The following is a 27901-nucleotide window of genomic DNA, read 5'->3' as shown; positions in this document are numbered from 1 at the left end:
CGCACCAGAAAGAATAAGGCGGGAAGACAGGCGCAAGGCGGATGGGAGTTCCCCACATGGGGGGGGTCGAGGAGTGAGCAGGAGTAGCCGGGGTCAGTTGAAGTCAGCTGACTTACGGAAGTAATATGGGGGGAGCAATCATGCTAGAAAGAGATCTAGCGGGGAGGGGGGGAGGGAGGGGGGGAGGGAGGGGGGGGGGGGGGGACAACTGGGTTGCTGCTGCGGAAATCCAAAAGGAAATGGCTAAAGAGTGGGTGGGCGGGGATGGTGTGCGACGCTGGGGGAGCGAGCGGGAGCGCGGAGGCGGGATATGGGACTGGCCTAGAGAAGGTAATGGCTAGTCGACACGGGAGGGGGGCAGGTAGCCCCCTAGTGAGACTGATCACGTGGAACGTGAGAGGCCTGAACGGACCGATAAAAAGGGCCAGAGTGCTCGCGCATTTGAAAGGACTAAGGGCAGACGTGGTTATGCTCCAAGAGACGCACCTAAAGGTGGCGGACCAAGTTAGGCTAAGGAAAGGATGGGTGGGACAGGTGTTCCACTCAGGACTGGACGCAAAGAATAGAGGGGTGGCCATTTTGGTGGGGAAACAGGTCGCATTTGAAGCAAAGAACATCGTAGCAGATAGCGGAGGTAGATATGTAATGGTGAGTGGCAGGCTGGAGGGAATGGAGGTCGTGTTGGTTAACGTGTATGCCCCAAACTGGGACGACGCGGGATTTATGAGACGGATGCTGGGGCGTATACCGGACCTGGAGGTAGGAAACTTGATTTTAGGAGGGGACTTTAATACGGTGCTGGACCCGGGGCTAGATAGATCCAGCTCAAGGACCGGAAGAAGGCCGGCAGCGGCCAAGGTACTTAAGGGGTTTATGGACCAAATGGGGGGAGTGGATCCATGGCGATTTCTTAGACCTAGGGCTAGGGAGTTTTCCTTCTTCTCCCATGTCCATAAAGTGTACTCCCGGATAGATTTTTTTGTTTTGGGAAGGTCGTTGATCTCTAGGGTGGAAGAAGCTGAGTACTCAGCCATAGCGGTTTCAGATCATGCCCCACATTGGGTGGACCTGGAATTAGGAGAGGAAAGGGAGCAGAGAACACTCTGGCGATTAGATGTGGGACTGATGGCGGATGAGGGAGTGTGTGCAAGAGTGCGGGGGTGTATTGAGAGATATCTGGAGGTCAATGACGACGGCGAGGTCCCTGTGGGAGTGGTATGGGAAGTACTAAAAGCGGTGGTCAGAGGAGAGCTGATCTCCATTGGGGCCCACAAAAGGAAAACAGAGGCCAAGGAAAGGGAAAGATTACTGGGGGAGATTTTAAGGGTGGATAGGGAATTTGCAGAGACCCCGGAGGAGGAATTGTACAGGGAGAGGAGACGACTCCAGACGGAATTTGACCTTCTGACCACCAGAAAGGCGGAGGTACTGTGGAGGAAGGCACAGGAGAGGAGGTATGAATATGGGGAAAAGGCGAGTCGCCTGTTGGCTCATCAATTGCGAAAGAGGGCAGCAGCGAGGGAGATAGGAGGAATTAGAGACGAAAGGGGAGACACAGTGCGAAGGGCAGGAAAGATAAATGAGGTGTTCAAGACCTTCTATGAGGAACTGTATAGGTCTCAACCCCCAGAGGGAGAGGAGGGGATGCGGCAGTTCCTGGACCAATTGAGGTTCCCGAAAGTGGAGGAGCGGGGGGTGGTAGGCCTGGGGGCACCGATTGGGGTGGACGAGGTTATTAAGGGACTGGGAAGCATGCAAGCAGGGAAGGCCCCAGGACCAGACGGGTTCCCGGTGGAGTATTACAGAAAATATGTGGACTTGTTGGCCCCGTTGATGGTGAGGACGTTCAATGAGGCCAGGAAAGGGGGGACTCTACCCCCGACGATGTCGGAGGCGACGATATCGTTAATTTTGAAGAGGGATAAAGATCCGTTGCAGTGCGGGTCCGATAGACCCATTTCATTGTTGAACGTGGACGCCAAATTGTTGGCAAAGGTACTGGCATCGAGGATAGAGGACTGTGTCCCGGGGGTGGTGCACGAAGATCAGACAGGGTTCGTAAAAGGGAGACAACTGAATGTTAACGTGCGACGACTATTAGGGGTGATAATGATGCCCCCAGTGGAGGGGGAGGCAGAGATAGTGGCGGCAATGGACGCAGAGAAGGCATTTGATAGGGTGGAGTGGGAGTATTTATGGGAAGTGTTAAAGAGGTTTGGGTTTGGGAACGGGTTTATTAGCTGGGTTAGACTTCTTTATGGGGCTCCAACGGCAAGCGTAGTTACAGGTCGACATAGATCGGAGTATTTCCGACTATATAGGGGAACAAGACAGGGATGCCCGCTGTCTCCATTGTTGTTCGCGTTGGCAATTGAACCTCTGGCCATGGCGTTGAGAGACTCCAGGAAATGGAGAGGGGTGATTAGAGGGGGAGAAGAACACCGAGTCTCGTTATATGCGGATGACCTATTGTTATACGTGTCGGACCCAGCGGGGGGAATGATAGAGGTTATGCGAATTTTGAGGGGGTTCGGGGATTTCTCGGGGTATAGGCTAAACATGGGGAAGAGTGAATTATTTGTGATACATCCAGGGGACCAGAGTAGAGAGATAGAAGGCTTGCCTCTAAGGAAAGTGGAAAGAAACTTCCGATACCTGGGGATTCAGATCGCTAGGAGTTGGGGAACCTTGCACAGACTTAATCTGACACGGTTGGTAGAACAAATGGAGGAGGACTTCAAGAGGTGGGACATGCAGCCGCTATCGCTGGCGGGCAGGGTGCAAGCAATTAAGATGATGGTCCTCCCGAGGTTCTTATTTGTATTTCAATGTCTCCCTATACTAATCACCAAGACCTTTTTTAATAAAATAGACAGGAGCATCACGAGCTTCGTGTGGGCAGGGAAAGTTCCGAGAGTAAGGAGGGGGTTCCTTCAGCGTAGTAGGGACAGAGGAGGATTGGCACTACCGAACTTGGGCGATTACTATTGGGCCGCCAATGTGGCAATGATACGTAAATGGATGATGGAGGGTGAGGGAGCGGCGTGGGAAAGACTGGAGAGAAAGTCCTGTAAAGGGACGAGTTTAGAGGCGCTGGTGACGGCGCCGCTACCGATCTCACCTAAAAAGTTTACCACGAACCCGGTGGTGGCGGCAACATTGAATATCTGGGGACAGTGGAGGCGACAGAGAGGGGTGCGGGGAGCCCTGGTGGGGTCCCCAATCAGGAACAACCATAGGTTCGCCCCAGGAAGAATGGATGGAGGATTTCACAGCTGGTTCCAGTTGGGAATTAGGAGGGTGGGAGATTTATTTACAGATGGGACTTTTGCGAGCTTGGGAGCATTGGAGGAAAATATAAGTTGCCCCGGGGAAATTTCTTGAGATATATGCAGGTGAGGGCATTTACTAGACAACAGGTGAGGGAATTTCCGTTGCTCCCGACACAGGGGATACAGGACAGGGTGCTTTCAGGGGTGTGGGTCGGAGAGGGCAAGGTGTCAGAGATTTACCGAGAGATGAGGGAAGAGGGGGAGGAGTCGGTGGGCGATCTAAAAGGAAAGTGGGAAGAAGAACTAGGGGAGGAGATAGAGGAGGGTATGTGGGCTGATGCCCTAAGCAGGGTAAATTCCTCTTCCTCATGCGCCAGGCTTAGCCTGATTCAATTTAAGGTGCTACATAGAGCACACATAACGGGAGCAAGATTGAGCAGGTTCTTTGGAGTGGAGGACAAATGTGGGAGGTGTGGTGGGAGCCCGGCAAACCACGCACATATGTTTTGGGCATGCCCGGCACTGGAAGGGTATTGGAAGGGAGTGACGGGAGTGATTTCGCGGGTGGTGAAGGCCCGGGTCAAACCAGACTGGGGGTTAGCTCTATTTAGAGTTGCGGAAGAGCCGGGAGTGCAGGAGGCGAAAGAGGCCGACGTTGTGGCCTTTGCGTCCCTAGTAGCCCGGCGCAGGATCCTACTCATGTGGAAGGAGGCGAAACCCCCCGGACTGGAGGCCTGGGTAAATGATATGGCGGGGTTCATTAAACTGGAGCAGATAAAATTTGCCCTGAGAGGATCGGCTCAAGGGTTCACCAGGCGGTGGCAGCCATTTCTCGACTACCTAGGGGAACGTTAGAGGGAAGACAGATGACCAGCAGCAGCAACCCAGGGGGAGGGGGAGGGGGGGGGGGGGTTAGTTTAGGTCAAAGATAAAGGGGTTTTGTTACTTGTGTATTGTTTAAAATTTCTGTATTGTTATTGTTGCGTTTGCTTTGTAAGAGGGGAAAAATTGTTGTTTGGGAAAAAATTTTCAATAAAACATTTATAAAAAAAAAAAACTGATAACTCGGTAATTTCTGCTCTTCGGGTGGTACAAACGGACGATAAATGTGTCGAATGGAGTAATTGACATGGAAGGTCCCAAGGATGATTGTATCTGTGTTCAGTCGGGTGATCTCAGCCGATATGTCAGTTGTGCAGCCTGTGCTAGTGGAGAGGGGTGGAAATCAACTTCCCATCACTTATCAATTCTTGGTGACTGTGCAGAAAAGGATTGGGTGAAGACAGGGCTGGGTTCGACCAAGACACATCCCCTTTTCGATAATCCCTTCAAGGGCTGTGGTCATCACTACCAGGACCACGATTTATTGCCCATCCCTAATTGTCCCTGAAGTGAGAAGCTTGCCTGGCCATTCCAGAGAGCAGTGAAGAGTCAACCACATTGCTGTGGGTCTCAAGTCATGCATGGGCCAGACCAGGTTAGGATGGCAGATTTCCTTCCCGAAAGGTAATTAGAGAACTAGATGGGTTTTTTTTTATAACATTGTTTCATGGCACTTACATTTAGTTCCAGATTTTCTTTTTTATTAACCAATTGAATTTATTAATTGATTGAAGTAAAATTTCACCAGCTCCCTTGGTGGGATTCAAGCTCGTGCTTCCAGGGCCTCTGGATTCATAGTCCACTGACATTACCACGACAACACCATCTCCCCACTTGCTGTCTCAAGTTAACAAATGGAGTTCCGGGAGTGTATCGAACCGTACCACACTGTGCTCAGGAACCGACGGTAGGAAATCTCTCTGGCAAACCCCCAGACTGTACCTTGGCGCACGGGGCGCGTCTGCTGCAAAACGCACGTCCTTTTCTTGCCACACGTCATCTTCATCCGAGCCGTCGTCATCATTGAACTGTCGTATTCGCTCCTTCCAACACTCCTCGAACAGGTTTGTGTTTGGCTGAGAGACAAAAAGGAAAGTTACGCTTGCACCCGAGTTCTGAAATCGGTCCCGTGACATAAATATTGAAGTTGAGAAATAAGGAGTGGGTCATTTGTCTCCACCAGTTTCTTTTTAAATGTTTCTTTAGGATAAGTGGATTGACTGTTAATTGAAATAGTGCAATGCTTTGTAAAGAGTTGCATCTTCAGTGCTGGCTATTTATAGATGCAGATAAGTTTCTGGCTTGCTCCACTGCCTTCTGCACTGTAAATTGTATGTATGATGAATCAATACGTAAAGACGTGTGCCCCATGACTAGCGGTACACACCAAGGTGGCCCCCATTTTACCCTCTGGCAGAACTAGCTTGAAGGCTACTCAGATGATGAGGGCAGGCGATATATCACCTAGGGGTTGTGCTCCCGACAACTGTCGGGGAAAGGAGATGCAATATGGATGTTTGGCTTGGCTGTGATGCCTCTCCTGAATGGCCCCAATGCCACCCACTGTCCGGGCTTGCACACAAACTGTGGGCATTTGCCTCAGTTACAAAAGGGCTACTGGCGCCTTCAGAATTGCATCTCAGCACATCCGTGCTGGAGAGCATGGGAGGTTACAAAAGGTGGTGGTGGTGGTGGTGGTGGGGGGGGGGGGGGGTGGGGGGGGGGGGGGGTGGGGGGAATGGAGAGATTTGCCTTGTTAAATTGTGGGAAAAGCAAACAGCAGGCGAGTAAAATTAAGGATCAGAAAACAATTGGGGAAATCACTGTCCAATTGGGGTTCATTAAGGCCAAATCGCATCATAAATTCTCAAAATCTCCCACGCTCGTGCAGTTATTAAAGAGACCAATTTTCTCTCCTGAAACCAGAATTCACCTGGATCTGAACACGAAATACCGGCGCCAAAGAAGTGTGCACATTGTGTTAGCTGCACCATCTTTAAGGGGGGGAGCTATACTCACACTGTCACTGTTGGCGTCGAATACAAAGCTGATGTTTGCGGCTCTCTCAAACGGGGAACTGTTAACCAAATAGGAAACAATGGGTAAATATTCACCTTTTGAAAGGGGAAGTGAACTTGCTCGGCACGGCACAGGAAGAATTACCTCAGGTGAGAATGATTTCTTAAACCTTTCAATCGCAAGGAGATTTCTACAAAGAAACCTGGCAACTGCTGGCGATTCCTAAATGGCGACTTCACATTTAAATATGCACCACTGGGGAATCATATAAATCACAAAATCTCAACAGTGGGGGAGGCCATTGTGGCTACTGTGTCAGTGGGGTCAGAGGTTATGGGTTTATTGCCCTGCCCTTTGTCCCCATCCCTTCTTACATTTTTCTTTTTCAAAATATTTACCTGATTATTTCCAGGTGGGGGGCCTCTCCATGTACTTGTAAACACTGCATAAAATAATTCTTCTCACCACTCCCTTTGATCTTAAATTTATGCCCTCCAGTCAACAACTTGGGGGCCAGTCAGCTCAGCTGGCAAGACAGCTTAGGTAGCTCTTGGTGCCCCTGTTCCCGCCTTGACTCGCAGTGAAATCATGGCTACACTTGGGCAACGAGGACACTGCATGAAGAGTGTTACCAACTCGTTGTTACAGGGCAGTGGATATAGTTATTTTCCAGTTTACCTCATCAAACTCCTCATGTCTGAGCAACTCTTCATAATCTGTCAACTGCCTTCCTTGGTCAGGAAACAGAGCTAGTTTTACATTAATTATATATGCATTTGCGGGTGTTAGAAATAAGACATTGCTTTAAGTAAACTTAATTTTGTGTTCCGCATAAGGGTTAAAGCTTTAGTCAGCTTCAAGTTAAACAAAGGTGCCTGCATGTCTAGGGTTTGGTCACTTTAAACTGTGCCTGTACTGTAATTAAAGAGTTTGTGATGGGTAAATAAACAGGATTTAAAGGCAAATTAGGTTGTTGCTTAGGGCAGCATGGTGGCACAGTGATTAGCACTGTTGCCTCAAAGCGCCAGGGACCCGGATGTGATTCCAGCCTTTGCACATTCTCCCTGTGTCTGTGTGGGCTTCCTCCAGGTGCTCAGGATTCCTCACACATTCCAAAGATGTGGTTAGGTGGATTGGCCGTGCTAAATTGTCCTAAGTCTACAAAAATGTGCAGATTGGACACGGTTACGAGGATAGAGCAGGAGAGATCTAGGTAGGTTGCTCTTTTGGAGGGTCGGTGCAGACCCGATGGGCCAAATGTCCTCTTTCCGTACTGTAGTGATTTTATGGAAACCAGGGGCAACCCTAGGTGAGAAAGAACGTTAAAAGAAATGGTTTTTTCGACTGTTTTTTGCGGCAATGACCAGCTAAGTCGCACGTTTCGGCACCTCCCGTTTTAACGGACTTTTGGGCTCTTATCGGGAGCCCCAACGGAATTTTTTCACGGCTTAACCCAGTGTGAGGCGACAAAGGAAGGAGTCCCCCCGGGTGTGGATGGAAAGAAGCGATAGTAGTGGCCAGATTGCGGAGGATCCTTTGGAGCAGCGGCAGAGAAGAGAAGGGAGAAGCAAGATGGCAGCTGAGGGAGCCCAGATGGTATGGGGCCCGGAACAGCAGGAGGTGCTGGCGCCGATGTTGCTGGCGATTGAGGGATTGAAGGAGACGCAAAAGACTCAGGCGATGGGGCTCCGTGGAGTGAAGGCAAAGGCTGCCGAGAATGAAGACGAGATACAGGGCTTGGTGGTGAAGACGGAGACGCACGAGGCACTATATAAGAGGTGCACAGAAAGGCTGGAAGCCCTGGAAAATAGCTCGAGGAAGAATTTAAGGATTTTGGGTCTTCCCGAAGGGACAGAGGGAACGGATGTTGGGGCGTATGTGAGTACGATGCTCCATACTTTAATGGGAGCTGAGGCCCCGACGGGCCCCTGGAAGTGGAGGGAGCATACCGGGTCCTCGTGAGAAGACCAAAGGCAGGGAAAATACCGCGAGCAATAGTGGTGAGATTCCACCGCTACAAGGACAGGGAGATGGTCCTGAGATGGGCCAAGAAGACACGGAGTAGCAGATGGGAGAATGCGGTGATCCGCGTGTACCAAGATTGGAGTGCGGAGGTGGCGATAAGGAGGGCGAGTTTCAATCGGGCCAAGGCGGTGCTCCACAGGAAGAAAATGAAACTTGGAATGTTGCAGCCGGCGAGACTGTGGGTTACACACCAGGGCAAACACCACTACTTCGAGACGGCAGAGGAGGCGTGGACATTTATTCAAGAAGAGAAGTTGGACTAGATTTGAGGAATGGATGTTTGGAAAGAAGTAGCGAGGTGGTGGCAAGGAATTGTAAAGGGGGGAGAGGGGGAGGGCTTGTCTGTAAAAATGTTAGACGGGAGAATTCCCCCCCCCCCCCCCCAAAGGGGGGGGACACGAAGAAATGTGGGCGCCGGTGGGGAAGGGGGCAGGGAAGGGGAGAGGGAGCTGCGCCATTAGGGGCGGGGCCGAGAAGGAAGCGCAGGCTTTGTTCCCGCGCTATGGAAACTGGCGGGAAAAGTGGGCGCAGGAAGGAAGGGGACCTCACACGCAGGGAGGCCAAGGGTAAACGGGGGAAGCCAAGGTCAGCCAGAGTTTGCTGACTCCCGGAAGCCATATGGGGGGAGCAATCAAGCTAGAAGGGAATTAACTGGGTTGCTGCTGAGGGGAAGGGGGAGCTGATACGGGATGGGATGGTCGGGACGGGAGGGCGCCGTCTGTGGGACAAACGGGAGCGTGGGACCCGGGTGAGGAGCTGGTTTAAAAAAGGGGATGGCTAGTCGACGATGGGGGGGGGGGGGGGGGGGGGGTTTAAAGAGCCTCCCAACCCGGTTGATCACGTGGAATGTGAGAGGGTTGAATGGGCCGATTAAGAGGGCAAGGGTATTTGTGCACCTAAAGAGACTGAAGGCGGATGTGGTTATGCTTCAGGAGACGCACCTGAAATTGGCGGATCAGGTCAGATTAAGGAAAGGATGGGTGGGACAGGTATTCCATTCAGGCTTAGATGCGGAAAATAGAGGGGTGGTAATACTGGTGGGGAAACGGGTATGTTTGAGGCTAAGACCATAGTGGTGGACAGTGGGGGCAAGTACGTGATAGTGAGTGGCAGATTGCAAGGTGAGGCGGTGGTGCTGGTGAACGTATATGCCCCGAACTGGGATGACGCGGGTTTTATGAAGCGTATGTTGGGGCGCATCCCGGACCTAGAGATGGGAAATTTGGTAATGGGGGGGGGAGACTTCAACACGGTGCTGGACCTGTCCAGATCTAGGACCGGGAGGAGGCCGGCAGCGGCCAAGGTGCTTAAGGGGTTTATGGAGCAGATGGGAGGAGTAGATCCCTGGAGATTTGCTAGACCGAGGAGTAACGAGTTTTCCTTCTTCTCCCACGTCCATAAAGTGTACTCCCGGATAGACTTTTTTGTCCTGGGAAGGGCACTGATCCTGAAAGTGGCAGGAACGGAATATTCGGCTATAGCCGTTTCAGATCACGCCCCACATTGGGTAGATCTAGATCTAGGAGAGGCGAAGGAGCAGCGCCCACTTTGGAGATTAGACATGGGACTGTTGGCGGATTAGGGGGTATGTGGAAGGGTGAGGTGATGTATTGAAAGATACCTAGAGGTCAATGATGATGGAGAGGTCCAGGTGGGAGTAGTATGGGAGGCGCTGAAGGCGGTGGTTAGGGGGGAGCGGATTTCCATAAGGGCCCACAAGGGGAAACAAGAGGGTAAAGAAAGGGAGAGACTGATTGGGGAGATTCTGAGGGTGGATAGGCAATATGCGGAGGCCCCGGATGAAGGGCTATACAGGGAAAGACGGAGACTACACACGGACTTTGACCTGCTGACCACGGGTAAGGCGGAGACGCAGTGGAGGAAGGCACAGGGAATACAATACGAATATGGGGAAAAGGCGAGCCGACTGCTGGCCCAACAACTTAGGAAGAGGGGGGCGGCGAGAGAGATCAGAGGAGTAAGGGACAGGGAGGGAAGGATGGAACAGAGGGCGGAGAGGGTGAACGGGGTGTTTAAAGTCATTTTATGAGAGGCTGTATAAGTCCCAACCCCCGGAGGGGAAAGAGGGAATGATACATTTCCTGGACCAGTTGGAGTTCCCGAGGGTTGAGGAGCAGGAGGTGACAGGACTGGGAGCACAGATTGAGGTGGAGGAGGTGATAAAAGGAATCGGGAACATGCAGGCAGGAAAGGCCCCGGGACCAGATGGGTTCCCGGTGGAATTTTACAGGAAATATGTGGACCTACTGGCCCCACTTCTGACGAGAACCTTCAATGAGGCTAAGGAAAGGGGGACACTACCCCCGCCGATGTCGGAGGCGACGATATCATTGATCCTGAAACGAGACAAAGACCCGTTGCAGTGCGGGTCATACAGGCCCATCTCCCTCCTAAATGTAGATGCCAAGTTACTGGCCAAAGTGATGGCGACAAGGATAGAGGACTGTGTCCCAGGGGTGGTACATGGCGACCAGACAGGGTTTGTTAAAGGGAGGCAATTGAATGCCAATATACGAAGGTTGCTGGGGGTGATGATGATGCCCCCACCGGAGGGGGAGGCGGAGATAGTGGTGGCGATGGATGCAGAGAAGGCATTCGATAGAGTGGAGTGGGATTACCTGTGGGAGGTACCGAAGAGATTTGGAGAGGGGTTCATCAGATGGGTTCAGCTCCTGTACAGGGCCCCGGTGGCAAGCGTGGTTACAAACAGGCAACGATCCGGCTATTTCCGATGACATAGGGGTACAAGACAGGGGTGCCCCCTGTCCCCGTTACTGTTCGCGTTGGCAATTGAGCCATTGGCCATAGCGCTGAGGGGTTCTAAAAAGTGGAGAGGGGTGCTTAGAGGAGGAGAGGAACATTGGGTGTCATTATATGCGGATGATTTGCTGCTATATGTGGCGGACCCAGTGGAGGGGATGCCCGAGATAATGCAGACACTCGGAGTTTGGAGAGTTCTCGGGATACAAATTGAATAATGAAAAGAGTGAACTATTTGTGATGCACCCCGGGGAACAGGGCAGGGGAATAGACGATCTGCCGCTGAGGAGAGTAGCAAGGGACTTCCGATATCTAGGGATCCAGGTGGCCAGGAACTGGGGAACCTTGCATAAACTTAACTTGACACGACTGGCAGAGCAGATGGAGGAGGACGTTAAGAGGTGGGACATGGTGCCCCTGTCACTGGCGGGTAGGGTGCAGGCGGTTAAAATGGTGGTCCTCCCGAGGTTTCTTTTCGTGTTTCAGTGCCTCCCCATAATGATTACAAAGGCCTTTTTCAAGAAGGTGGATAGGAGTATTATGAGCTTTGTGTGGGCTGGAAAGACCCCAAGGGTAAAGAGGGGGTTCCTGCAGCGCAGTACGGATAGAGGGGGACTGGCACTGCCGAGTCTGAGTGATTATTATTGGGCCGCCAACGTGTCTATGATATGTAAGTGGATGAGGGAAGAAGGAGTGGCGTGGAAAAGGCTGGAGATGGCATCCTGTAGGGGAACTAGTTTAAAAGCACTGGCGACGGTGTCATTACCGTTCTCCCCGAAAAAATACACCACAAACCCAGTGGTGGTGGCGACTTTGAAGATTTGGGGGCAGTGGAGAAGACGTAGGGTCGACGACGGGTGCCTCGGTGTGGTCCCCGATAAGGAACAATCACAGGTTCGTCCCGGGAAGGATAGATGGGGGATTTCAATCTTGGCAGCGAGCAGGAATTGTGAAGCTGATGAACTTGTTCTTGGACGGGACGTTCGCGAGTCTGGGAGCACTGGTAGGAAAATAAGAGTTGCCACCTGGGAATGCATTCCGATATATGCAAGTGAGGGCATTTGCGAGGCAACAGGTGAGGGAATTTCCGCAGCTCCCGGCGCAAGGGATCCAGGACAGAGTGATTTCGGGGGCATGGGTTGGTGATGGTAAAGTGTCCAATATATACAGGGAAATGAGAGACGTGGGGGAGACGGTGGTAGAGGAGCTGAAGGGCAAATTGGAGGAGGAGCTGGGGGAAGAGATTGAGGAGGGGCTGTGGGCAGATGCCCTAAGTAGGGTAAATTCCTCGTCCTCGTGTGCCAGGCTCAGCCTGATCCAATTCAAGGTTCTATACAGGGCGCATATGACGGGAGCAAGGCTGAGTAAATTTTTTGGAGTGGAGGATAGGTGTGGGAGGTGCGCGGGAAGCCCGGCGAACCACACTCACATGTTCTGGTCATGTCCGGTATTGCATGGGTTCTGGGTGGGTGTGGCAAGAGTGATTTCAAAGGTGGTGGGGGTCCGGGTCGAACCAAGCTGGGGGTTGGCTATATTTGGGGTTGCAGAAGAGCCGGGAGTGCAGGAGGCGAGAGAGGCCGATGTTTTGGCCTTTGCGTCCCTAGTAGCCCGGCGAAGGATTCTACTTATGTGGAAAGAAGCTAAACCCCCGGGCGTGGAGGCCTGGATAAATGACATGGCAGGGTTCATAAAATTGGAGCGAATAAAGTACGCACTAAGAGGTTCGGCTCAGGGGTTCACCAGGCGGTGGCAACCGTTCCTCGACTATCTCGCAGAGCGATAAGGGAAAACAGGAAAGACAGCAGCAGCAACCGGGGGGGGGGGGGGGGGGGGGGGGGGGTGCATTTGAGTTTTTGGGGGTTTTTGTTTTGTTACATGCTAGTTGGTTATATTTATTTTTTCAGTGTTACTATTTCTTTTTTTTCTCTTGTTTCTTTGTTTTCGGCACTTGCTGTTAGTTAATATATTATTTAAATAACGGTCAATGTACATTTTGTTACAAAGTTGTAAAAATGGAAAACTCTGTTTGATCGAAAAACTTTAATAAAATATATATATATATTTTTAATGTTTTTTTCCCAATTAAGGGGCAATTAGCAAGGCCAATCCACCTATCCTGCACATCTTTGGGTTGTGGGGGTGAGATCCACGCCGACACGGGCCGAATATGCAAACTCCACACAGATGGTGACCCGGGGCCGGGGTCGAACTTGGGTCCTCAGAAGGAGCTTTTGAATTTGGTTTTAAGATGGGCCAAGAAGGAGCTGTAAGGGATTAGGGAGCTGGGGAAAAAGCAGACTTCTTAAAAAGAACAAAACGAAGTCCAGAAACCAGGGTATTAAGACAAAAATAATGCCTCAGGAAGACAAAAGAACAAGTTGAACAAGGACCCATTAGTGAAGTTAAAGTAAAAAGCAGAGAAAGTGCTCAAGTTAAAGAGACAGCTGCAAGAACCAAATTTAAAGTGAGAAGCTGGACATCAGTGGTAATTCAAAAGTTTAGTGACATCCAAATACAGCCCATGAAGCAGGCGCGTTCTGTTGGCACGTGTGGGTACCCGAGAGATTGTGCGGAATATTGAATGCACTTGGCAATCCATGGCACAGGAATACTGAAAGGAGAGACTGTCGTCCTGGAAGTGGATCCTTGGTGCAGGCATCCAAGGGAAAGCATTGTTTGGGAGAAGATTCTACAGTGTGTGTTTTTTTGAGAGTGGTGCCTGGCAACATTAGTGTGGAAGTCAGACCAGTTGGTTCACAGTGTGACAAGTATAGTGGGGGACTGGAAGAGAAATCCCCAGAATTTGTTTCGACCCTTGGTTTCAGTTAGTTGGATCTGACCACGGTTGGATTATTGGTTTACTGTGTACTTGCTGAGGATATATCCCTTTTCTAACTTGGGTTACCCTTACAAATCTGTGTACATCGGCAATGATATAGGTGGGGGGGAATGAGTAGTGCGTTATAGTTCATCTTCTCTTGTTTAACAAATGTTTTATTAGTTAGTTGGCAGCCCTGCGACTCTGTTCACCCACAGCTCTGAACAAAAAGTAAAAGTTATGGTCTGTTGAGCCAGGGTTCCATTCTGGAACCTGACTGTCCAGTTGTTATCAGCTGGGATTGTAACAAAAGTTATATATTTTTTAAAAAGGCTCCAGTTCCTCTCAAGCCTCGTAAGTAAAACGTCCCATCCTGGCAATCATCGGAATTGGTGTCTTCTGCACTCGAGCATGCCTGTACTTGGGTGTGCAACAGAAGGGTGAATAAAAGGCAATATTTATTCCCATTTGGAGTGCAGACCATTGGCACTGGAAAGGGTTCTGCAACATTTTGTGGCCCCGATGCTGATGGATTTGCACCTTTGCACTGTGATGAAATAAAGTACCGTAGACATAAGGTTTGTACATGCTTAATTGCTTCAAAGCCACTGCAAGCATGAGTTAGCATTTGCAGATTACAGGGAGAAAATGATGAAAATAACACCTCAAAGAAAACAAACACTGTCGACATTTCTCAAGATTCCAGTCAGTCACTTACATGGACTATCCTTAATATGTTATTTAACCGCCCACTCTCCTCACTACCACTTCAAGATTGAAGTAACCTGTAAACAACCTCTGCAACTGGCTGCTAGGTATCACCTTACCTGCCTTTCTTCCCTACCTGGCCACTTGAAAGTCTCGGTTTCCAACCTGCTTTGTCTAACAATTTTCTGTGCGCAAGTGCCTGCATGAAACCCTTTCCTGCTGTGATTTGCCCAATTCTAAAACCGGGTTTCTCTCTTGTGAAAACCAGTCGCACCACCAGTGAACAGAACTCAGAACTCACTTCACACTTTCCTCCTGCTCGGCAAACTCCTCATCATTGAAGCCAAACTGGTCGATGAAGGTGGAAGTCATCTGTTGAATCTGATAGTCGGAGAAAGCCTGAAACATAAAAACCACCGACGGTGACACGTCCGTCAATCAGGACAGTGAGCAAGAGGCAGTCACAGGCACCGCATGAAGATCAAAAGTGCAGAAGCAATCCTAGACCCACCAAACAACACAGTAGAGGCAAGCAATGGTAAATCCTGTGGTTTTTGTCACTTTGTACGGAAATTATTACAAGGCCATTGAGTCAAGAACAGAGGATGCTGGGAAAACGCATCAGGCCTGGCAGCTTTTTCCAACCTCCTCTGGTCTTGTTTCAGATTCCAGCATCCGCAGCATTTTCCTCATCCTAATTGAGTCAGTAGTCCTACCACCTGTCCTGTCTTGTAGAAACGTAGAAAATAAAGCAGGAGGCCATTCAGCCCTGCTCCGCCATTCATTATGATCATCAAGTTCAATACCTTGATCCCTCCTTCCCTCCCATATCCCTTGTTCCATTTAGCCCCAAGGCCTCTATCTAATTCCTTCTTGAAATCACACTACGTTTTGGCCTCAACTACATTCTGTGGTAGGGAATTTCACAGGTTCACCACTCTCTGGGTGAAGAAATTTCTCCTCACCTCAGTCCTAAAAGGCAACCCTTATTCTCAAACTCTGGCCCCAGTTCTGGACTCCCCCACATCGGGAACACAGAGCATCAAGCTGAATAGTGACACCACCTAGTCCCTTCATTGCATCTCATTAATGGAACAATCATAGAGACTGAACAGAATCCAAGGAAACCTGTTCAGCCAACAACCATAGAATTTAGTGAAGAAGGAGGCCATTCGGCCCATTGAGTCTGCACCATCCCGTGAAAAGAGCACCAAATCAAGCCCACACCTCCGCCCCATCCCCGTAACCCAGTAACCTTTTTTTGAACGCCAAGGGCAATTTTGCGTGGCCAATCCACCTAACCTGCACATCTTTGGACTGTGGGAGGGAAACCGGAGCACCCGGAGAAAACCCACGCAGGCACGTGCAGACTCCGCAGATAGTAATTCACCCAACCAGAGATTAGGCTCATTATATGATGATTACTGCCCCCCCCCCTTTGTGCCTTGGAAGAAAGGTGCGAGGGAGTAAAAAGCCATGAGGAGGGTGGGGTAGGGGAGAGAGAGAAAAGAGATAATGCAGTATTTTCAGTCAACTGTGTTTGTGTTGCCTCCAGTTCATACCTGCTGTAGAACAGCCTCCTGTGGGAAACTGAACTCCTTCAGGTCATTCTCATCATCATCACTCGAGGAGTGCAGGTTCCGCATGTTTACCTGAGCCACAAATGTCAAACATTGCTTATTGTAAAACAAATATAGCAAGGCTTTCAGCACAATATCAAAACACCTCCCAATAATATTAGCTTATTAGATAGCCTATCAGGCTATGACTCACAGCATTGGGCTTCCAAAGGCAGGGAATGCCTGAAGCAAATGCCAATGTCAGAGCGAAGGACACTCTAACCACGGGAAGCAACAACGAGAAGGAAATGCTGACAACGTTGGAGGGGACGCTACCACCTCTTAAATGGATGATCAAAAATAGTAAAGACGGGCTGAAAAAAAAAAGGCAGGCACGGAAATCTCTTGGCACCTCGGCAGTTTAATATGGTGGGTAGTGTGCAGAATCCCAAGGACTAAGAGTCCGCTATCGGTCCCCTCCCTCAACTTTCCTCAGGCCTGCTGCCCGAAGAGGAGCTGGCACACCTTCCTCATCAGTCTAGTGGGCAGTCTCTGGACACCCACTTGGCACGTGCAGCTTGCTGGCTCTGGTGCTGATCGTGTCCAAGCTCTAATTTCAGCTGCGCTTCAGGTGCAATGCTCTCTATTTCAGTCCTGAAAACAGGTCAAAGCTAATCTCTATGCGTTTAATATCAGCCTACAATTTACTTTTGGCCAACAGGAACTCTAAAAGTAGAATTGGGTAGAGTTCCTGCTCTTGGATGCAATCCAGTGATCTAGCTGGAAGGTGCACATCTGCACGCACAATTAGGCTTGCCTGCAATTCTCCCCGTGGGACACTTGTCTGGCTTCACACATTAACAGGGGGGTGTGAGGTAGTGGAAGATCGCCAGTGCCTCTGGAACTCTGTTCCAGCAAGCTGGCAAGTTGGGCAGAAAGCTGGCAACACTTGTGGGACATTAAGGTGCCTCGAGGGAAGCTGAAACATAAGATGATCTTCAGGCAATTGTGGCTGCAATGCTTGGATGCTGGCCAGTGGCTCCCAGTCGCAATGTAAACTTACCAAGTCAACGGTGTTTTTCTTGTTCATTTCAGAGAGTGATCCCAGGACAAACTTGTCCCATCGCTCCCTTTCTTCGTCCGATAGTTCTGAAACAAAGGCAAACATCAATTTTGTACATTCTGCACACCGTTAGCTGTCACAACAATCTTCAGGGTCAGGGCAACACACACACAGTTCAACTTCTCTTTGAGATACCTCTCTTTTAAGAAACTCATCACCCATTCATAAGCCTTTTTTGTTCACGATCTGCAAGTTGGTCACCCTTTGAACGAAGGAAATTCATCCCTAAATGTCCTCCTTGCTCCCGACGGCGTTCTTGCGTAACCTGATATTTAACCTCCTGATCACCATGAGCAATTTGCACCTTCTGTCAGTTTCCAAGATTGCTACCACCCACAATGCCAGCTTCAGCCACGTGGACCGACATTCAATGCTCAAATATGCAGCTAGTGGTCTTGCCATCCATCAGGAACACTACCTGACATCTCCAGCAAAACGGACACTTTAAGAATTGGGAAGACAATGGGAATAGTTTTCTTCACTGATCAATCCCTATTTTATAATTAAAGCAGCCAATTCCATTCCAAACCCCCAGCACTGCTGAGATAAGATATTTTTGAACAGAGCCGGTCTGAATTCACCTCGGCGAAACCAGTCTGATATTAATGGCAAGTCTTTATCTTTTACATTCTTCTGGCTAAGTACCAAATTACCTTTGATCATCTGTGCTATCGAAGTGTGGTTAGGACCATTTTCCGAATTCTGTGCCATCGCATTTGCTATCCTCGTTAAATGACCCATGTAGCCTTTCCGCTTGCCACCTTCTGACCTAAATGAGATAAAAAGCAACACTGAAGTAAGCCACACTCTCAAGTCATGAACACTTATAGATTTGTGGAATTTTACAGCACAGGAGGCCATTCAGCTCATTGTGTCCAGGCCGGTCAACAAAGATAGGACTACAAAAGTCCCATTTTCCAGTGCTTGGCCAATAGCCCTGAAGGCTATGGCAGCACAAGCGAATATCTAAGCACTTCTTAAATGTGGCGAGTGTTTGTGACTCAACCACCAGCGAATTCCAGACTCCCACCACCTCAACTCCCCTCTTAGCCTTCTACCTCTTACCTTAAATCTATGTCCCTTAATTATTGGCCCCTCTACTAATGGAAAAAGTGACTTCCTAACCACCCTTATATTAAGCAACAAAAATTCTCAGTTCCTCCCATGACAAACAAGCAAGGCACTGGTGGAGAGTCAAACCATACAGAGTAAGAAGTCCCAGTTCCATCTATACCGAGGTAGCTGATCGCAGCATGGCCAGTAGCTGGAGTACCCCAATTGCTCTCACCATCCCTGGACTAGGGAAGAGTAAAGCAGCATAAGACTCCACTCTCGATCTCTGTCACAATGTTCTAAAGGACAGGATGATCCGGAGTGCACTGTTTGAAAGGGCAGGAGCAGGTCCCCTCCCATGCTATATGATTGAATGGAGAGAGACTACAGGGAAATAATGACAGAATCCGGAATGGACAGACGGATTGTGGAAATTCAGACTGGAGCTGCCTTTCCATCTATCGCAGGACTCAAAATAACAGTCACTGCTTTCCGATTCACCCAATGAAACAGGGACCCAAACGGTCTTTTCTAGATCTGCTTCGGTTAAGTGCGATTCCATCTGCACACTGTGGGGGGACTGAATGTAATGGATGTTTCTTAGAGCATCTATTTTTAGCTTTCCTCACAAAACAGGTGTAAAAGCAATTAATTATATCTTTCATTGGAGAATTAGCATCTTCACTCATGGTTACTTGATTTAACATCTTTAGAAACAAGTCACTAATATCTCTCCTCCAGCAGCCCACCCCCCCACACTTGTTCACTTAGGGAGAGGGATATATACTCCTTTAGATAAAGCAATCACTCCAAGGGCTCGCCACAGGGAGACAACCGAGAGGACAGCACGGTAGCATGGTGGTTAGCACAATTGCTTCACAGCTCCAGGGTCCCAGGTTCGATTCCCCGCTGGGTCACTGTCTGTGCGGAGTCTGCACCTTCTCCCCGTGTCTGCGTGGGTTTCCTCCGGGTGCTCCGGTTTCCTCCCACAGTCCAAAGATGTGCAGGTTAGGTGGATTGGCCAAGCTAAATTGCCCTTAGTGTTCAAAATTGCCCGTAGTGCTGGGTGGGGTTACTGGGTTATGGGGATAGGGTGGAGGTGCGGACTTGGGTGGGGTGCTCTTTCCAAGAGCCGGTGCAGACTCGATGGGCCGAATGGCCTCCTTCTGCACTGTAAATTCTATGAAATGTAAGGTCACAAAAAGGTTTGAGTGTCCAGCAATGGATGACTTTCCTGGTCAAGGCTCCTCCAAACACCTGAACTAAAGAGGGTACAATGCCTACAGTGTTGCCATCGATCACTGTTCTGGCTGAGGTACAGCAGTGTTCCAGAAGGTAAATGTGTGACAGAGGCAAGAGAGAGTGCGACAAGCACAATGGTTAGCACTGCTCCCTCACAACACCAGGGACCCGGGTTCGATTCCAGCATTCGGTGATTGCCTGTGTGGAGTTTGCATGTTCTCCCCATGTCTGTTTGGGTTTCCTCCCATAGTTCAAAGGTGTGCAGGTTGGTGGATTGGCCATGATCAATGCACGGGGTTACAGGGGTAGGGTGGGGGAGTGGGTCTAGGTAGAGTGCTCCTTTCAGCGGGTTTCATTCGATGGGCCGAATGGCTTCCTTCTGCACTATAAGGATTCAATGGAAGCTTCGTCTTGAGCCAAGATTTCCTCAGGCAATTGCTGGTCGAGGAAGATGATCCCATGCTGATCCTCGCATATTCATTGACATTTTTGCTGTTCCTTTCATCGCCACAGCTTGCACACCCCTCCATTTTCCTGAATACTTACTGCACTTTTTCATTTTCTTCCCAGGCCGACACCACTCGATGCAGCAACCTGCACTTCTGGAACAGCTGATAGGAACAAGAACACAAGAACATTTCAGGTCCCACATGTACGCCAACAATACCCCAGCATTGTTCCACCACTATATCTCACAAGCCCTCTGATGCTTCTGTGTTGTCAGCCTATTTGCTCAACAACCAGTCCAGCACGAGCTGCAATTCACTCAAATTAAACTTTGGGCAGACTGGAACCATCGCCTCTGATGGGCCCGCCACAAAAACAGTTTACCATCAGTTCCATCCCTCTCCCAGGCCACCAGCTCAGTTTAAACCAAAGTATTGCAACCTCAGCATCTCACTAGACCCATAATTGAGCTACTGTCCCATATCCTCACCGCCACAGCTTCACTTTCACCTTCACAACACCAGCTGTCTCAGCCCCTGCCTCAGCCCACCTGCTACTGAAAACTTCCACCCATTATCCCTGGCTTCCAGACTTTCCTGGACCAGCGACACCTCAATATTAAAATCATTCCATATATCACAATTCCTCCATGGCCTCACCACTCCCCACCTCTCCACCACCAGCCTCAAATCCTACAAATACACTGCTTTCCTGACTCTAGCCTCATAACTTCAGCACACCGACCGCAACGGATCACCTCGGGGGGCAATACGGGGTGGGCGATAAATGCTGGCCTTGTCACCAATGGCCACATCCTGTATGAATGAACAAAAAAATTTTGCAAAAGGCCGATTCACTTGCACATCCTAGTTTTCTGCTCTATTTATATGCCGTCCTAGGTTAGTTAAACTGATAACTCAAAAAGACCATTTTACATTGGGGCTTTTTACAGGCAGCATGAAAAGGAAGCTTTCATCCCATTCAGCCCGAGCTGGATTTGAATACAAGCCGTAGGAGATGGAATGCCAGTGTCGACCCCACGGGGTCAGGTTCCCTTAATGCATCCTTAAAAAAAGAAAGTGGGTTTACTTACGTGTTTGATGAGTGGATTCTCTCGGACGGACTCAGTGCTGTTTTCGGTGTGATTTTCCACATTGGTTTCAGTGCAATCTTCTGCGGGCGGGTTTGCCAGTGCCGTGCTAATACACAGCTCCACTTGCAAGTGGAGGAAGTTATTCCATACATACTTGAAGTAGAGATCCTGGTGAAGCAGATCCATTAAAAAGAGGGCATTAGCGCGGAATGATCAGGAAACACATGGAGACAACAGACCAGTCAATCTTTGGACAATATCGCCACCACGATCAGCTGCTATTACATGAGGGGGCAAAAAGATTTACAACAAAACGTACACAGCATGCACCCCAACCCCCCAACATCTTTCTCCTGTTACTCGAGATATGATCGATGTTCCTTTTCTCATTCTTGCGAAGACAATGCCTTTTTTGTTGGGAAGTGGTCCCACAGCCACTCTTCTCAAATGAGTCTAGGCAAACTATTCCGATACGGAGCACATCAAGGCTGGCCCCAGACCACAGGTGCAGTTTTCCTATGGGGTTCGATGAGTAGCGCCAAGGACTGGGAATCTGGTTGTCCTCCTCTGTCCCCTGCCCAAAGTCTAGAGACCAACTATAATAAACCAAGTGCAGGACAGTTAACATTAATTTGCAACACAGGCTGGGAATCAACATGAAGCCTTCCGCTACACTTGGCTTAAGTGTTTGGCCAATACCCTTACCTAGTAAGCTGTTAGGGGAGCTCCACTATATTGTTATAATACACTATATAGTGTCTGTAACAAACAGTTTACAGAAACCGACACATTAAGAATTAGGAGTAGGCCACTTGGCCCCTCGAGCTTGCTCCCCCATTCAATAAGGTCATGGCTGATCAGATTGTAACTCCACATTCCCGTCTACCCCTATATCATTCTCAGCCCATTGCTCATCAAGAATCTGTCTAGCTCTATCTTAAAGATATTCAAAGACTCTGCTTCCACTGCCCTTTGAGGACAAGATTCAAAGACTCATGGCCTCAGAAGAAAATTCTCCTCATCTCTGTCTTCAATGGGCAACCACATATTTTTAAACAGTGACCCCGAGTTCTAGATTCTCCCACAAGAGTAAACATTCTTTCCACATCTACCTTGATCTTATACTCTTCAATCAAGTCACCTCTCACTCCGCTAAACTCCAGCAGATACAAGCCTATGCTGTCCAATCTTTCCTCATAAAAAAGCCGCCCAATCCAGGTATTGATCTAGTAAACCTTCTCCGAACTGCTTCCAATGCATTTACACCCTTCCTTAAATATGGAGACCAATAATGTACACAGTACTACATCTGTGGTCTCACCATTGACCTGTGTAACTGAAGTACAACCTCCCTACTTTTGTATTCAATGCCCCTCGTGATAAACAATAACATTCTATTAGCTTTCCCAATTACTTGCTGTACCTGCATACTAACCTTTTGCAATTCATGCACAAGCATACCTAGATCCCTATCTCAGAGCTCTGCAATCATTTAAACAATATGCTTCTTTTTCTCATTCTTCCTGCCAAAATGGACAATTTCACATTTGTCCACATTATACCCCATTTGCAGATCTTTGTCCACTCACCAAACTTATTTCCATTTGTAACCGCCTTATGTCTTCTTCACAACTTACTTTCCTACCTATCTTTGTGTCACTGTTTTCTGTTAGCTGTCTAATCTTCTATCCGTGCCAATATAGTATCCCTTACGCCTTGAGCTTTTATTTTCCGCAATGACCTTTGGTGTGGCACCTATTCAAAAGCCTTCTGAAAATCTAAGTTCAGTACATCCACTGGTTCCCCTTTATCCACAACACGTTACTTCTTCAAAGAACTTCAATAAGTTGGTTAAACATAATTTCGCTTTCACAAAACCATGTTGACTCCACCATGAATTTTTCCAAGTACCCTGCTATAACGTCTTTAATAATAACTACTAACTTTTTCCCTACGACAATATTAAGCTAACAGACCTGTAGTTTTTGGTCTCCATCCCTTTTTGAATAAGATGATCAGTTATTACAAAATTATAGCGCACAGCAGGAGCACAATTGACTCATCGAGCCTGTGTTGGTTCTTAGTCCCAGTCCTCAGCTTGTTTCCCTTCAGGTATTTAGTCACCTCTTTTTTTTAAAAAAGTTAACAGGTTTTATTCCTGCCACCCTTTCAGGCAGTGCAACCAATTTTCCTTATTACAGGGCTGTCTGGTCAGCTGGTTAGTACTATGGCTTCACAGCACCAGGATTTCATGTTCGATTTCTGCCTTGGGTCAGTGTGCGGAGTCTGCACATTCTCCCTGTTCTGTGTGGGTTTCCTCTCAAGTCCCAAAAGACGTGCTGTTAGGTGAATTGGACATTCTGAATTCTCCCTCTGTGTACCCGAACAGGCGCCAAAATGTGGCGACTAGGGACTTTTCACAGTAACTTCATTGCAGTGTTAATGTAAGCCTACTTGTGACAATAAAGATTATTAAACCCATTTTATCGCCTTCCTTGGTAGGTACAGGGCAGCTCCCCACCAACCCTACACTCACCAGAAGAACGTCCAGTGTGTTTAACGCCATCAACTCCTGATTTACGTCGCTGTTGTTCACTTGCAAGACGCTAGTGATGAGCTTGACCACATGAACCCGAGTGTTTCCCAGTGGCGGGTCCAGGGTGCCCCAGGTAGTCACCATTTTACTCTTCTACAGGAAGGGAAAACAAACAAAATGAAAACTGGAGGGGTAAGAGGCAAAGTCTCAAAATACGACGTGCGTCAGCTTCAACTGTAGATAACCTTGAGTCTGGCAACAATTGCGAGATGCTGGTTAGTGAAACCGCCTGATTGGGATGCCAGCACGAGAAGCAAGAGTAGGTGCTCTGGCCCCCAAACCTGCTTGCCTTTCAATAAGAGCATGGCTGAGTTTTCACATCATCTCCGCTTGCCTTGTCCCATCCGCTCAGTGTGCACCAATCTATCAATGTCGAATATGCTCACTGAAATTCTCCAAGCAGAGTGCTGCAGCTCCAGTCAAAAGATTCACACATCAAGGGAATCTCCTCATTTCGATGCTGTGTAACTGGCTTAACCCTTTAATTTGTTTCCAGCCTATAATTCACTCTCAGTGATCCATTATTTTTAAGGTATAGGCTATCTGAAACCCTCAATTAAATCCGAATCTGTAAGCCACTCTCATGGATATAAATAGAGTTGAGAAGTCCCATCGGATCTGAAATGATGGATGTGCGTTTCCTCGATCGAGTGCTGAATGCCTTGCTGTGCTACTCCAACATTTGAATGAAGCTTTTCCACAATCCACAGTTTTATTTTGAAGCAGACACGTCAGTAAAATCTCATACACGTTTTCCAAACCCTTATTTAAAAATTTACTCTTTCAGGGGATGTGGGCGTTACTGGCAAAACCCACCTGGTTCACCAATGTCCTTTAAGGAAGGAAATCTGCCATCCTTACCTGATCTGGCCTGCATGTGACTTTAGGCACACAGCAGTGTGCCCTCTGAAATGGCCCCACAAGCCACAGTTCAAGGGCAATTAAGGGTGGACATTCGGATGGGTTTTGACAACGATCACTGATAGTTAAGTGTGGTCACCATTACTAGCTTTCGGTTTGAGATTTAACATTTCACCAGTTTCTATGGTGGGGTTTGAACCCTCGTTGCCCGGGGTATCAGCCTGGGTCTCTGGATTACTAGTCAAGTGACATTACACCTGCGCCTCCGCATCCCCAACCTCTGCAGGTAATAAAAGGAACTTTGTGTCAGACTTGCCTTTGGTGGATCAAGGAGGAGCTGGTGGAAATCCCGCAGTCTTAATTTGATGGCAAGTAGCGTTCCTGCGCTGACCTGGCTACAAGCATGGTCCATTCCAGGGGGGCAGAGATCCAGCTGGCCGTCAAGGTTACAGAAAAGTCCACCCATGCCACCCAGGTCAGTCCTACACAAAATGAAAAAAAAAATCTAGGTGAACAAGTGGCATCATTAGCTGTGACAATTTACCAAGCAGCATTCTTGGTTGAGTCTTGAAAAACTGTCAAACCGAGAATGCGAATGAAACCCCGAGAGAACTGAACTTTGTTTTCAGACAACCGTTAAGAGGCAGAATTGAAATCTGTTTGGGCAACTGGGTGAGCATTCAACCGGTTTTGAACCAAACCCAGTGGTTACGCTGTCTAGACATGGTAATTCTGCTCCATGGTTGGTACCAGTTAATTTTCAACGGCTAATAAATCTGTGATCGTTAAGATTTTTGCTCACCGGGAGCTTTAAGGGATATGGTATAAAGGCAGGTCGACAGGATGCAGATCAGCTGTGATCTCAATGAATGGCAGGGCAGGCTAGAGGGGTGAATAGACTCTAATGGCTGCATCACAGGGGAAATGCAGGCTGCTTAAACGTTCACACTGCACGAGTGAGAGACTACCTGAGCCTTGCGCCTCCCTGAGCCAACCTGCTCCCAAGTCCTCTCCCTCTGCTCCATTAGGAAGTGGGCTCCTAAAAGCTGCCGACACGGCTTTCCTCACCCTGATTTCCTATGGGGAATACCCAATATCTCTACAGTAGCAACGTGACTGAGAACAGAGACCCAGCATGCAATCTGGGCGCAATCAGATCTACACCCTTTAACACTTTGCACTGGACCTTTTGTGAAAAGTCAACCAAAACCTTTACAACAGGATGATGGAGGCTGCGTTGATTTACCTCTAATGAGGATACCGATAAGATGTTGAGTCAGGTAAATTGCCAGAGCAAGGGTGATTTCAATATCTCGCTACAGGTCATTACCCTCCTTATCGGGATAGATAAACAGATGCTAATTCAAATTCTATTTCTGTTGGGTATAGAAGATTACATGGCACTAATGGAGAAACAGGCATTTAGCTTGTTGACATAACAACCGTCGCTTCACTTTGACAAGTAGCTCACTGAATGGGAAGTACTTGGAGAGTTTTCACTGTGAAGATTGGGGGGGGGGGTGGAGGAAGAGAAGAGAGAAAGTTGTCCAAATTTGTGATTTTACGCAAAATATTTCGACATCATTGCAAGTCAAGGCAGGATGCCCTGCAAAGACATCGAGGACGTCCTGTAAATCCATAGCCATGCAGACCAAGTGGTCCGACAGCTGATTTAGAATCGCGGAGTAGGACGGCACGGCGGCGTTGTGCAGGGTCGGTGGATTGACCATGCTAAATTGCCCTTTAATTGGAAAAAAAAAAAGAATTGGGACTCTAAATTTTAAGAAAAAAAGAATCTGAGTTAACCAGTTACCAGTCGTTTCAGTCAAGCCAATGTCGGTGGTGTAGACGGTTTCTATTTTCCACCCAGTTTAGGGAAAGGAGAACTCAACCAAAACTCTTCCGCCTGACTGCATAAGCGCACAGAAAAAATAAACAAAAAAATCTGCTGCAGTCAAATCTTATAACTTTGTGCTTAAGGGCAGCTTTTGGTCAATGATTTAGCACACTGTAGCATTCCCCGCATTTTTGCATATAATGCAATTTGCTGCCTAGTAAAAGAGCCTGGAAGCAGTGAAGATGCTGACTTCAGAGCGGCAAGTCACCGTTTTTCCACTCACTTACCGGGGCCTGCGCGTTTCCAACAGCGTCAGCAGTACCTGGATCCCGTTAACAATCACTGACTCGTCCTTCTCGGCCTCAAACATGTTGTTAAGAAGCTGCTCGATAGTCTCCTGCCTGGCAGTGGATCAGACGGAGATTGTGATCAGAAAACAAGCATCCTTGGCTGTAAAACCAGTTGTAGCCTGAGAAATCTGCTTCAAATTATTGCTACGTCCTCAAGCACCCAATTCTCAATCTCAATAGGTGGCACGCCAAGGGTAGTGAAACCATGGGACACATTCAGCAAACAGCAATTGATGCTAGATCAAATGGCCATTTTAAAATGAAGACTGATAGATTTTTGTTGGCTAACGACACTTAAGGGCAATTAATCATGACCAATCGACCTAACCTGCACGTCTTTGGACTGTGGGAGGAAACCGGAGAACCCGGAGGAAACCCACGCACACACGGGGAGGATGTGCAGACTCCGCACAGACAGTGACCCAAGCCAGAATCGAACCTGGGACCCTGGAGCTGTGAAGCAATTGTGCTATCCACAATGCTACCGTGCTGCCCACAAGGATTCTTTCACAGGATGTGGGCATCGCTGGCTGGGCCAGCATTTATTGCCCAAACCGAGTTGCCCTGGAACCGAGTGACTTGCTAGACAATTTCGGAGGGCAGTCAAGAGTCAACCACATTGCTGTGGGTCACATGTAGATCAGGCGAAGGACGATCAATTTTCTTCCCTATCGGACAAGAATGAACCAGATGGGCATGTACAACAATCATTAATCAAATTTAAATTCCATTCGCTGCCGTGGTGGGATTTGAACTCATGTCCCCAGAGCGTTAGCCCAGACCCCTGGATTACTAGTCCAGTGACATTACCACTATGCCACAATCTCCCCCTGAAGGGCAGCACGGTAGCACAGTTGCTTCACAGCTCCAGGGACCCAGGTTCGATTCCCGGCTTGGGTCATTGTCGGTGCGGAGTCTGCACGTTCTCCCCGTATGTGCGTGGGTTTCCTCCGGGTGCTCCGGTTTCCTCCCACAGTCCAAAGACGTGCAGGTTAGGTCGATTGGTCATGATTAATTGCCCTTAAGTGTCCAAAGTGGTTAAGTGGGGTTGCGGGGTCGAATGGCCTCCTTCTGCACTGTAAATTATACAAGTTATATGGTGTTGCGTCACTGAATGGCGGAATGGGCTCAAGTGCCTAAACGGCCAAGTGACTAAAATTGAGGGGGCAGAGAGCGAGAGGGGGCAGAGATCGGGCGGAGAGGAGAGAGAGCAGCGGGGAGCAGATGGAGAATAA

At 48.8% G+C, this 27901-nt stretch overlaps 1 protein-coding gene across 4 annotated transcripts in view; it reads right to left on the bottom strand.

The window, feature by feature from the left end:
* The window catches only part of LOC140403939 (serine/threonine-protein phosphatase 6 regulatory subunit 3-like), a 186838-nt gene that overhangs the window by 72649 nt on the left and 86288 nt on the right, over nucleotides 1-27901 (bottom strand). For all 4 annotated transcript variants that reach the window (XM_072492217.1, XM_072492218.1, XM_072492215.1 and 1 more), the window contains exons 7-17: nucleotides 26604-26717; nucleotides 24796-24961; nucleotides 23559-23711; nucleotides 21023-21190; nucleotides 20029-20093; nucleotides 17841-17956; nucleotides 17128-17213; nucleotides 16068-16157; nucleotides 14807-14904; nucleotides 6174-6231; nucleotides 5097-5230 (exon numbers count right to left, since the gene is read on the bottom strand). In XM_072492217.1, coding sequence (XP_072348318.1) covers nucleotides 5097-5230; nucleotides 6174-6231; nucleotides 14807-14904; nucleotides 16068-16157; nucleotides 17128-17213; nucleotides 17841-17956; nucleotides 20029-20093; nucleotides 21023-21190; nucleotides 23559-23711; nucleotides 24796-24961; nucleotides 26604-26717 — 1248 coding nt within the window. The remainder of the gene's footprint in view (nucleotides 1-5096; nucleotides 5231-6173; nucleotides 6232-14806; nucleotides 14905-16067; nucleotides 16158-17127; nucleotides 17214-17840; nucleotides 17957-20028; nucleotides 20094-21022; nucleotides 21191-23558; nucleotides 23712-24795; nucleotides 24962-26603; nucleotides 26718-27901) is intronic.

The sequence above is a fragment of the Scyliorhinus torazame genome, chromosome 29 (genome assembly GCF_047496885.1).
Source record: "Scyliorhinus torazame isolate Kashiwa2021f chromosome 29, sScyTor2.1, whole genome shotgun sequence".
NCBI classification, from domain to species: Eukaryota; Metazoa; Chordata; class Chondrichthyes; order Carcharhiniformes; family Scyliorhinidae; genus Scyliorhinus; species Scyliorhinus torazame.
Note: the sequence above shows the minus strand (reverse complement) of the source record. Positions and strands in the feature narration are given on the sequence as shown.